The sequence below is a fragment of the Urocitellus parryii genome, chromosome 8, assembly GCF_045843805.1.
Source record: "Urocitellus parryii isolate mUroPar1 chromosome 8, mUroPar1.hap1, whole genome shotgun sequence".
Classification (NCBI taxonomy): Eukaryota; Metazoa; Chordata; class Mammalia; order Rodentia; family Sciuridae; genus Urocitellus; species Urocitellus parryii.
Window position 1 is genome coordinate 99,261,860 of NC_135538.1, and position 12,917 is coordinate 99,274,776.

General features: G+C 43.9%; 1 protein-coding gene across 1 annotated transcript in view; it reads left to right on the top strand.

Moving 5' to 3' along the window:
- The window catches only part of Tram2 (translocation associated membrane protein 2), a 76,767-nt gene that overhangs the window by 53,169 nt on the left and 10,681 nt on the right, over positions 1-12,917 (top strand). The window contains exons 3-5 of the mRNA XM_026400898.2: positions 5,375-5,484; positions 5,990-6,106; positions 12,364-12,422. Of these exons, the coding sequence (XP_026256683.1) occupies positions 5,375-5,484; positions 5,990-6,106; positions 12,364-12,422 (286 nt within the window). The remainder of the gene's footprint in view (positions 1-5,374; positions 5,485-5,989; positions 6,107-12,363; positions 12,423-12,917) is intronic.

Sequence of the window (12,917 nt, forward strand, 5' to 3'; positions counted from 1 at the left end):
TATGAGTCAGAGCATTGCTTTTGAGAATTTGGGTCTGACACTGTTTGTTATGAGTATAGGAGAATGAGTTCAAAGGAGCAGCGTATTAGCAGCAATGAAGCCCTGGAGGAGGTTCAAGGGTTCTGTTGACCTTGATATGGCCTTTGGAGGCTGGGCTGGAGCACTGGAAACCAAGAGCTACTAAATGAACCATATCCCTAAGTCTCTGAATTTTCTGAACTCTGTTACCTCATCCACTTTCTTTGTCCATCTCATGAGATGGTTATGAGTATCAAAGAAGATAATGCATTCTGAAGAACTCTTGAGATAAAAAATTGAGGGTACCGAATACAGTTAAAATTCCAGAAGGAAGTTGAGAATCATTCCCTGAAGCCAGGCCATCTGCTGGTCCTTTTGATTTTGTCACCCAGATCTATCCAACAAATTTGTCTCTATGGTTCTGCCACCCTCCTAGGGCAGGACACCCCTTCTGTCTCCCCATCTCCAGGAATTCTTGCCCTTGCCCCTGACTGCTGCCCACTTCCACCCTTGCCACTAACTCAGGCTTCATATGGCAGGAGGGGGATCTTTGTAAATGAGGAACTGAAATCCTCCAGGAACTTTTCATTGCCTTTATGACACAATCCATGCATCGTAGTGTGATCTATAAGGGGCCCTTTGTGATTCCCAACCTCTGCAGGCCCCCAGCCTGCCTCAACCCAGCCTTGGGTTCACTTCAGAGCACTTATCACACCTGTTGCTAGTTTTTGATGTGTTTTTAAAACTGTGGTAAAATACACATAAATTTTACCATCTTTGCCATTTTTAAGTGTGCAGTTCAGTGATGTTAAGTACACTCACATTGTTGTGAAATGAATCTCCAAAGCTGGGTTCATCTTGGAAAATGGAAACTCTCTTATTCATCAAACAGTGACTCCTCATTCCCTCCTCAGCCCCTGCACCCATCAACACTTCTCCATGAATTTGACTACTCTGGGAACCTCCTACCAGTGGAATTGTAATATTAGTCTTTTTGTGACTAACTTGTTTCACTTAGCATGATATCCTCAAGTTTCATCCCATGATGTAGCTTGTGACAGAATTTCTTTCCATTCTGAGGCTGAATAACATTCTAGTGTTATTTGTACGCCACATTCATCTGCCCATTCATCTATTGGTAGACACTTGAGCTGCTTCCAGCTTCTTGCTGTTGTTAGCAGTGCTGTGTGTGAGGATATACAAATACTTCATTAAGCTCTTGCTTTCAGTTCTTTTGAGTTTATGTTCAAAGTATGATTACCAGATCATATAGTAATTCTATTTTTAATTTGAGGAACTACTGTTCTCTTTTCTATAGTGACAACATCATTTTACATTCCCACCAACAAGCACAAGTGTTCTAATTTCTCCACATCCTCACCAAAACTTTTTTTTTTTTTGATAGCCACTCTAGTAGGTATGAGGTGATTTTTATGTGCATTTCCATAATGGTCAGCGATGTTAAGCATCCTTTTATGTACTTGTTAGCCATTCATATGTCTTCTTTGGAAAAATGTCAATTCAAGTCCTTTGCCCATTTTTCAAATTGAGTTGGTTTTTGTTGTTGTTGTTGTTGTTGCTGAGCTGAATTTCTTTAGCCACTTTTTAAAAATGTTTTTATTAATATATTATAGTTATACATAATTTGGGGGTTCATTTTGAACTGGGATTGCATTTTTCCTGTCTTCCTCATAAAGGAAGATCAAAAGAGACAAACTTAATGGCAGCATATTTTGAAACTATAAAATAACTAAACACAATATTTCACCATCAAGACCATCATTATTAGGCAAAATGGGATTTTACTGAGTCAAACAAGTACAGCCTAAATTTTGTGAAATAACACCCATGGGGGCTTCAGGTATTTGTCTAAAGCTTCCTGAGGGTCACCTGCCTTTCTTTACTCCAAACACTATCATTCCAAAGAGAAATTGATAGAGTAGAGAATACATGCATAGACTATAATTCACTCAAAATCAGGTCTTATTACTTCCTCTTTCCTTCTTACTTCCCTCCTGCCGTTCCCCTTCCTCTACTCTACTGATCTTCCTTCTATTCATTTATAGTTTTTTTTTTTTTTTTAAATTGGTGCTTTTTAGGTATACAATTGGAAGTGTGAATCCCATGACAATAGAAGGGAGATCAGTGGAGTCGAGGAAGGCAACAGGGAGGAGGGATGGAAAAGGGAGGAATGAAATTGACCAATTATGCTGTATACATGTATGGTTTTTAAGTATATGAGGATTTGGTATATAGTGCTGTTTTAAGTTAGCTTTTTTGCTGCTATGACTAGAAGATCTGACCAGAACAATTTTAAAGGAGGAAAAGTTTATTTGAGGGCTCACAGTTTCAGAGGTCTTGGTCCTTAGAAGGTAGGCTCCATTCCTTGGGGCTCCTCCAAGTGAGGCAGAACATCATGGCAGAAGAATGTGGCAGAGGGAACCAGCTCACACAGCATTCAGAAAGCAGAGAGAGAGAGGTCTCCACTTGCCAGATACAAATATAGACACCAAAGCCATGCCCAATTCCCACCTCCCTCAGCCACATCCTAGTACTTCAGTTACCACTTAGTTAATCCTTAACAGGGGATTAATTCACTGATTGGGTTAAGACTCTTACAACCCAATCATTTCTTCTCTGAAACTTCTTGCATTGTCTCACATGTAAGCTTTTGGGTACACCTCACATCCAAACCATACCAAGTGCTAAGCTCCAAGAGGGCTGGGGCTCTGCCCACCTACCTACTACTCTCTTCCCAGCCCGGTCCAGAGCCCTGCACAATAATATATGCATGCAGCTCAACAGTGAAGGACACAAGAGTGTATTCACCTAGCTACCTACCTTTCTTTTTTTGTGGTGCTAAGGGTAGAACCCAGGGCCTTGCACACACCAGGCTAGGGTTCCACTGCAGAGCTGCTCCCCAGGCTCTGTATATTCATTCTTTCAAGAAGGATTTAAGGCTGTGACCACTTCTGTTTGGAACTATAGTGTTTGGAGTAAAGAAAGGCAGGTGACCCTTAGGAAGCTTTAGAACAAACAACCCGAAGCCCCCATGGGTGTTATTTCACAAATTTTAGGCTATACTTGTTTGATTCAGTAAAATCCCATTTGGTCTTGATGGTTAAACATTGAGTGTGTTTAGTTATTTTATAGTTTCAAAATATGCTGCAATGAAGTTTGTCTCCTTTGATCCTCCCTTATGAGGAAGACAGGAAAAATGCAATCCCAGCCTCACAGATGGTGGAACAGAGACAGGAGGCCGAGTCACATGTGCATCTATTCTCTCTCACCTCCTGTGTCTTCTTAGTCCTCGGTGCCTGGTTCCCATCTGCCACCATGTCTCATTTGTTCTTCACCATCAACACCCTTTCTCCACCTTCCTGTTCTCTCCTCCTGCCTTAATTCAGCCCCCATGATTCCCTTCCTAGATCACAGGGCAGGTTCCTGACAGGTGCCCTCACCTCCAGATGTCTTCACCTCCAGGTGCCCTCACCTCCAGGAATTCTCACCTCCAGATGTGCCACTGTTCAGGCTGCTGAGTAAATTTTCCAAAACCCAAGTCTCATTGTTTTCCTGTCTAATTTGAATTTTTGGATATCTTCTCTTTTCTTCAGGATATCAGTGGCACACAGGCTATTCATGACAGTTTCCTTGTTTGCCCTGACTCCCTTCCTGCTGCCCCAGTACCCTTCCCTGCATCCTTGGCAGATGCTGATTTCTCTGCCTAGGATGTCCACACCACTATCTGCCTATTTTTGGATTTCCATGGTATCCCATTCACTGACCAGGGACCCCAGCTAGAGCCCAGCCTTCTCGCTGTGGCCCTCTGCGTTTGCCATTTGGCAACATGTGCCTTTCTGTAGTGTAATTGTATGTTTGTCAGTCTCCTTGCTGGACTGTGCAGTTGGTTACCAAGGACAGTGTCTTTTTTTTTTTTCCATAGTACTGAGGTTTGAACCCAGAGGTGCTCTATTCCCAGCCCTTTTATTTATTTATTTATTTTGAAACCAAGTATTGCAAAGTTGCCCAGGCTGACCTCTAACCTGTGATCCTCCTGACTCAGCCTCCAGAGTTAGTGGGATTACAGGCACATGCCACTGCGCCCCTGCCTGGCAGGCAGCATCTTTTATCTCCCTATTTCACAGGTTAGCCCATGACCTCTCACAGAGTGGATCTTTGTGGAAAAGAGGAGGAAAAGCGAAAAGGAAAGTTTGTCTGATTTCAAAGTTCATGTTCTCTCTGTCCTTGACACCACCCATTGTCACATTCTCCTAGTCCTTGGTGTTGAGGTTAAGGGTGACTATCACAGTGATCCAGTTTGACTTTACTTCATCCTCTGGCCAGCCAGACCCTGGTCTACCTTTGGTAAATGCATTCCAACAAAGCAATGACTCATGTGTATGACTCAGGACAACACAGCACAGCTGGAGAGGAAGCCTGAGTGTCTGCCCAGAGCATGCTGGTTACAGAGCTGCAAGATCCCGACAGGCATTCCCCAGGCTCCTGCAGCCTTGCCGCCTGCTCACTGGAGCCAGCCTCTGTCTGTGGAGAAGGCTGCAGTGACAGAGTTTTACAAGACTTTTATGTCTGGGATTCCATCTAATTTATTACCATTATCTAATAAATCCCTATTTGTTGTAGGCTTGCTGTAAGTTATAGGTATTGTAATAAGCATCTGGCATACAGATTATCTCATTTAATCCTCATAGTAGCCCAACAGTAACAAATACTCATATAGCACTTACTACGTGTTAGACACTGTTGTAAGCACTTTATACTAATAAATTCATCTATTTCTCAAAATAACCCTGTTATTGTCATCCTCACTTTACTGATGAGGAAACTGAAGCATTTAAAGGTTACACATAGAGGTCACATGGGTTGCAAAAGACAGAGCTGTGATACAAACTCAGGCAGTCAAGCTTCTGAGTTCACACTCTTAACCCATGCTATGCTGCCCTGATGGAGTGTAACTATAGTCCCATTTTACAGGGGAGGAAATGAAGGCACAGAAAGGTTAGTTACTTAAAAAAGACACACAACCAGCTTGTGATGGAGCCAACAATGGAAATTGGTTGTCTTCAACCCCTGGCTCCTAACCACTGTACTCTCCTGCCCAGACTTAGGAGACATACAGTCATCAAAATATGGTGATACACTTAGCTCTCCCTGATTTGTGCTTCACAAAGGCCAAGTCCAGAGGTTGGATAGGATGCTGGGACAGAAACATTCTTCTAAGTCTAGTGCTACAGCAAACAGTGTCTGATGGCATATCCTGCTTCTCATGTCTTCACTTTGGGGCCGCAGAGCTTTCCTCATCCTGGGGATGCTGATGGAGCTTTTCTTACCCCCACAGACAGTGAGACGGTGCACTACCACTACGGCCCGAAGGACCTGGTAACAATCTTGTTCTACATCTTCATCACCATCATCTTACACGCTGTGGTTCAAGAATACATTTTAGATGTAAGTGCAATGTCTGGATTCTGAGATCGGTAGCTGGGGAGATGCCTTGGGGTAGAGGACCTTGCCTTGGAGGAAACGACAGTTTTCAATCCGTGCACCTCCTAGTTTGTATCCCCTGGCTGATCCTATTGATGGACTTCCCTTACTACAGTTTGTCCTCAACATCTTTCATTAATCAGCACATGGGACAGCAGTATTTATTACATAGGAGAAACTGTCTGAAATATGACAAGACTGGCCTTACGGTCTGTTGTATGTGACATGATTAAGGGCTGTTTTCTTTATGTATAGGAGAAAGATGTGAGTCTTGTTGTTTTTTCAAAACGTTTGCCTTAAGTTAAGCACTGTATGTATGCAGTAGGCTTGCACTAATAACTTGGTTTATAGTAGGGCTCAGACTTCTAACAATGTTTAATCCTTTCATGAGGAGGAAACGAGTTTGAAATCTGTCAGATGTGAATGCTCTTCTTGTTTATTGATATGTGGGGTTTTCTTTATCCTTTAGAAAATCAGCAAACGGCTTCATCTCTCCAAAGTCAAACACAGCAAGTTCAATGAATCTGGACAGCTGGTCGTCTTTCATCTCAGCTCAGTGGTGTGGTGCTTCTACGTGGTGTTGACGGTGAGTGGCCCTCGGGACTGCTGATGGGTGAGAGGCAGCTCTGTCTCTTGTATTGCTGATGAATGACCACAAAGGGCTTGCAGAGAAGAAGAAGAGTAAGGCGTAACTTTCTTAGAACTAAAACTCTTTGCACTCACATGGTATTTCATGAGAGGCTAAATGACATAGATGCCACTTTATAGCATGTACCTACACAGCACTATATAGTTTCACCAGGCCAATTCCATAAGGTCGATTTCATGTCTATTCCAGTACCTGTGTTATAGACTGAAAAGTCTCAAGCTCAAATATTGCAGATTATCTGTAGCTATGTGTTTCCAAGGATGGCTTGGCCTTGGAAGTCCAGCTCCAAATCCAGCTTACTTTCTGCTTTGCTGCATTGGCCTCCCATACACAAGGCCAGCATTGCCCTGTCTACATATTGCCCTTTCCCACACTTGCCTACAGGACCAAATGATTTATCTCCTCCCCTTTCTACAATAGGATTTATTTCAAGCCATCTTTGATACAGCAGAATTTCTTCTTATAAAGGAATGTGGATAGTCCTTTGAGGTTCACTATAACAAGACCCTGCCTGTCATGCTAGGAAGTTTTTAATTAACACCTACTCTTCCCTGGAATCCCTCCTGTCTATAACCTGATCCCATGAGAAATCCCAACCTTGGGTGTAGAAAATTCAACAACCCTATGACCTCTTTGCGATTTCCTTTCCTGCCTCCCACACATTCCTCCTCTGTGTCTTCTGTGAAAGGGATAGGCCCAGAGCTGAATATGGACTTAATATTCCTAAAGCAAGAGTCAACATGTCCTTTTGTTTATTGCTTTTATTCCTATTATTATTTCATTGAAAAGTGGTTTTTCTAAGCAGTACACTAGGAATTTTAAATGAGGGACCTAAGACTATTATTCTCTTGAGCTGAAGTCCATGTCATTCTCCTGTGGTGGACTTACCTTGCATATATCCTTCCCTTGTCCTGAAACTGGAGTTTCAGGCTTCTCCCCACCCCCAGTGAGTTCATGCCAACCTCTGGAGACCTTAGCTGCTTTGAGGTAGAATGACCTCAGGATACCAAAGGACATGTAACTCAACTGATCTTTCATGGGAAATATTGCCTCATCTGTGACTCACTTTACCCTTTCAGCCTCACCCCCAGACATTCCACCCTAGCTGTGACACATGGGGGCCAGATTTGGAGGCCAGAGCGAAGTTACAATACCCTTTTTAGCGTGTGAAGCACTCAACTGTTGCTTCTCAGTCCTTTACAGACTAGAAAAGGATGATGGAAATTAGTTTGGAAGCATGGAGGGCTTTTCTTGGGGAAATTCCAAACAGTCTTTTATGGGGTGGTGAGAGCAGTTCCCTACTCAGCACGTTCAGCAGGACATAGAGACCAGGGAAACATACAGTGTTCTGGTGATCCTACCTCTTAGTAACACCGCTAGACTCCTTGCCTCATTATCTGTGTGGGAGGAAAGTGATGGAGGAGCAAGAGGAATTCTATAAAAGGAGTAAAAAAACGCTAGTTTTTTTAAACTCAGTTTTCTCTTATGATGCAAATTTTTCATGATTCTTCTCTTTTTTTCATTTTCCAGTCAGCTCATCAGTGGGTCCAGCAGCTCTGTGCTCCAGAACACACTGATATTCTGTCTGTTGCTTTCTACCTGTATAGTTACCCCTAGCCCAGTGGTCTAGGAATTTGTCCCTCTGGGGACACCTGGCAACAAGTTGCTGGCACACAGTGGGTGGAGTCGGGAATGCTACCAAATACCCCTCACTGCAGAGGACAAATCCCACAGCTAAGGGTTTTCTGACCCAGATGTCAGCAGTGTCGAGGTTGTAAATCCTGAGTGCCTGTTATTTCTCACTTGCACACCTCCCTCCTTCCAGAGGGAGGCTGTGTCCACTCTGTGCCTCCCTGCCCCAACCCATTAACTGCTCTACCAGATGGATCTGTACAAAACCCAGGTAAAATCATGCATTTACCCTGCTTAAAAGCTTTTCTCATAGCTGAAGTAAAATTGTTTTTTTTCCCCCCCTCACTCATGTCATATGGGCCCTGCTGGCCTAACTGGTCTGATCTGAGGGGACACAGCCCTCTGTGTCCACCTTTGTTCCTCTTACTGTTCTGGCCATTTCTGTTTCCTAGACTTTGCACTAGTGGTTCCTCTGCTCAAGTGCTACTTCCACAGGCATCACATGGCCATCTCCTTCTTGCTATCCAGTGTCCACCTAAGTGTTACCTGCTCACAGAATGCCCCTCATTTGCATTTTATGCATTGCACCCATTACTGGTGTTCTTCTGGTTCATGTGTAGTTCTCTGTGCCTGCCTCACACTGGACCCTGAGCTATTTGCTAGTAGGCACCATGCTTATGCTATACCCTTTATAGAGTGCCTGACGTATACTAAGTGCTCATTAAATATTGGCTGTGAGGAATGAATAGGCTGCACATGATCTTATTTCTCTAGCCTTCAACAATTTTTTAATGTAATGAATTAATGATTTTCATAAACATCATAGATGATCATGTTTTTAAAGTAATACAAAAAAGTTTTTAAAAAAAGGAAAACTATATCCCAAATCCCTCTTACCAAAAATACCAGTTTTATTTGGTGTTTGATTTAGGCATTTTTCTAGTATATGTGCAGTCAGAGTGATGGGAGTATGGCTGGACAACCAAATAAGAACATCAACCTTTGACTTTCAATTTATCTTTGATATATCATTTGTTGTTCAGGGGAAAAAAAAAACCATAATAAAACTCCACTGAAGACTGCAGGGTGGGTGAGCATTTGCCTGACTTCTTTGGTATGTCTGACTTTCATATTTTAAAACCTAAAACCCACTGGTCAGTGAGAATCTGATGGAGGGGAATTAGTGTCAGAACTGATTGCTACTAATAGACTAGTCACCTTGGAGCAGATTTGTAGCACATGGTTGTTCCTGATGAACAAATAATATAGGGAACGCCTGATTCTAGCAACTGGCTGGGTTATGTCTGGCTTCTGCTGTTTTTGTGGTTCTTTCTGATCATTCCCCAGAAAGGAAGGCTGTTGTGGAAGCAGAAGGAATCGCTCCAGCATGCTGAGGCCTTGCTTAGCTTATGAGTTGATGTGCAGAGTCACAAGAGAACAAAGGATTTCAAGAACTCCCCCAAACCATCTGCAGAGGCCTTGGGCGGATGGGGTTCGGAAGGAGTTACAGGTGCTTGCTGTGCCTCTCTGGGCCCCAGGAACTCAGGTGTCTTGGCATGTCTCAGCTCAGAGGTGGCCCAGCCCAGCTCTCCCTCAGACAGCTGCCTGGACAGAGGTCTGGAAAAGGCTGTTCTCAGAGCAATGAGTCATTTTTCCTCTGGCTTTCTTAGCTTTCCTCCCTCCGCCCATCCTCCTCCAGTCCCAGTGGACTGGACATTCACAAGAAGGCAGCATTTTTCTGGAGAGTTTTCTTGGCGTGTTGGCTTCCAGATTCTGACCTCTTTGTCTCTTAAGTGAAGAGGCCAAGCAGAGGGGGTTCCCATTTGCAAGTCACAAGACCCTGCAGGCTGCAGCATTCTCACAGCGCTGCTTTTCTTGGCCCATCTTTTTTTTTTTTTTTTTGGCAGAAGCGCCTCTTCCACCTCAGTCCCAGAAGTACCGTTTTTCCTGTGAAGTGCATTGCTGCTTCCTTTAGGAAGGGTTGTTCTCACCCCTCTGATTTCCCTGGAAGGAAGCAAGAGAGTGTGGAAGACCAGGTGTCACTGTGCCTGGGGTCAGATCTGATGTGTTAATGGCAGAAAGGGGAGGCGAATGGGTAGCAGCAATGTGGGTATGTGAAAGAGCTCACTGCCACCTCCCTGATGTCCACAGCTTCCTGCCTCTGTGTGTGACCAAGGGAGTGGGGTGGAGGTGTGAGAAGAGATTGTAATTGGGGCTATAGGGTTCTAGTGAGACTTTTCCTTCCAGTGTAAGTTATTGTGACTGCATTGGGAAGTGTATCTGATTGGGTCTATCAGGTCATTGTACTCATGGGGTCCCAAGTTATGGCACTGGGGCAGTGTGGATTGTACCCAAAATGATAGGCCAGAGGGCAGTTAGTGATCGAGGGTGGACCAGGCCTCAGTTGGAAATACAATCTCAGATCCAACAGACAGTAGACTAGAGTGCTTTTCACTAAACCAGTTGACCTTCTCATCCCCTGAGCATTGTAAAACCCCTGCTCTTACCTTTGGAGCAAACAGTCAAGGTTCTCAGGCTTTTCATCAAATCCACCATTGTAGACAGCTTTTTCACCACTGTGACTAAAAGATTCCACAAGCACAATTGTAGAAGAAAAAAGGTTTATTTAGGACTCATAGTTTCAGAAGTCTCCATACATAAGACAGTAAACTCCATTCCTTCCTTGGGGCTTAAGGTGAGACAGAACATCATGGCAGAAGAGTGTGGCAGAGGGAAACATCTCACATGATGATCAGAAAACAGAGAGAGAGGTCTCCATTTGCCAGCTACAAATATATACCTCATAGCCACATCCCTAATGAACCACTTCCTGCAGCCATACCCCACCTGCCACCAGTTACCACTCAGTTAATCACTGATTAGGTTAAGGATATAACCCAATCATTTCTCCTCTGAACTTTGCATTGTCTCATATATGAGCTTTTGGGGGATACCACGTCTAAACCATACAGCTACCAGCTTAACTGATTTTCTGATTACTGAAGTAACCTTCTTGGAGTTCTAGAACCAGGAAATTGGTGGCCTAGCTTAGATTTTTAGCTGTGCTACTGAAAAACCATCTATCTCATTTCAGATCTTTTCTCTCTATTCCATTTCTCTCTTCAAGAGGTCATACTAATCTAAACTTCTCTGAGTAACAAACAAGAGCCCTTGTTTTTTTTTCCCCCAGAAGAAATTGTTTAAAGCATCCATCATTCATTTATTCAACTAACATATTGTTATTAGACTCTGTGTCAGTTGATTCTTGCTGAAGGTGGACTTTTTCCTCCTATGTTTTACAATCTTGGATTATAAGCTCATCTTTTACATTTCAAGGGTTTATCTGTGGGAATCCCATGTATCCTTAGGTGATGGTATGTCCTCAGGGTATCACTGGACTACAACATGCTGTTAGTACTGATTTATCAGCCTGGTGGTTCCTGAATCACTGAGGTGGTTTGAACTCCAGACCCAGGTGAGAGCAAACCTGACATTGTGGGTATTTGGGGCAAATATTTTTGTTTTCGTCCTTGGCCTGACTAAGCAGACTTTTTTTTTTTTTTTTTGATCAGCAACACTTTCTAGACTACTTTTTCTCTGAGGTTGTAGCCCTTCAAGGGTCCTCATTTCATACTAGCATCTTGGGTTCCACATCCCAAGGCACTGTCTTCTGTGTGGGCACTACAACCCTGGTCCTAAGACTGTGCCTTCTGGGCTGCTACAGGTCACTTACTGCTCTGGCTTCTAGTTCCCTGTTTCTTTGGGTCCTGGAGGTGGGGGTGGGGGTGGGGTTTCCCTTATCTTCTTGTGAGCTCTGCTTTGCTATTAAAAGCATATTTGTTATATTCCATTTCTAGATGTTGTGTGATGGGAAGGTTTTCAGGTTACTTCCCCCTCTGTGTATAGGGTGTGGGGCTACTTGTTAGGGACATAAAGGAGGGCAAGAAAATGCTCTAGTGTGATGGAACTTCACTAGAGTGTTGGAGGAGACACGTGGCAATCATGATGCAACATAAGATGGGGGTCAGAGTTCTGATGCACAGTGAGGTTTGCAGGGCCCTGCTGTTGTTCTTATTTATGGTGATCTGAAAAGTCAGTCTCAGCTTTCAGTTTTCCAGTGGAAGTTGATTCTAGTACGTTTGCTTATTCATTCTGTAAGCATTTTCTGAGTGTCTACAGGCCAGGCATCATACTAGACATTGTCCAGGAACTATCAGGTTGATTTCCAACAATAACTCTGCTGAGATAGTATTCATAACCTCATTTTACAGATTATGGAAACAAATGAATTTGTTTGGTAGAGACAGCTGGTACATGTCAGGTCCACATTCAGACCCAGGTATCCAGAGCCTGAACATGGCACTTCCCACTAGATTATGGCTCTCACTGGTGGAAGAGAGCCAGTGGGTCCCAGGTATAGGCATTCTATGTCTTCACATTTCCTGTTCCTTACTCTTTTCAGCATGTGGGGGTTGGGTGCAGGCATGACCCCTGGACCAGTGACAGGACCCCAGTGGGTCCCATGTTCACATCTCTAAGTGCTCTCTTCTCACCCACCACAGGAAGGATACTTAACAAACCCAAGAAGCCTCTGGGAAGACTACCCACATGTGTACCTCTCGTGAGTATTCTTGTGCCTGGTCCCCAGGGAGGAACAAGTGGTCCCCTGGCTTCTCATCCCACAGTGTGGCCAGAACATTACAGGGCCAACTGGCATGAGGACCAGATCATGTCCTGAGCCTATTCAGGCATGATGTTGTGGGCAGTAGGCCTGTGTATGGCTGTTTCCTCCCAGAGAATCCCCAAATGGAATGTCACCTGCACTGGCTCTTCCCACAGAGGCACCTAAACTGACAGATACAAAGTAGAACTCCCCACAGTCTTTTGGCTTTGTGCCATTCACAGCACATCTTCCTGTCCATCCTCTGTGGCTGATGCTCTGTCAGAGGCAGCATCCTGTGCCTCTCTGGTGCTGCCATGTCTCAGGCCCATCTCTAGTTTCTAGGAGGCCTCTCCTATGACCTTTCAGAGCAACAATAGCAAAGGATGTAGAGCTGAGCTAGATCTTCCTTTGCTACTTTAATCCAGCCATTGTTCATTGTGTTCTATGGTCACC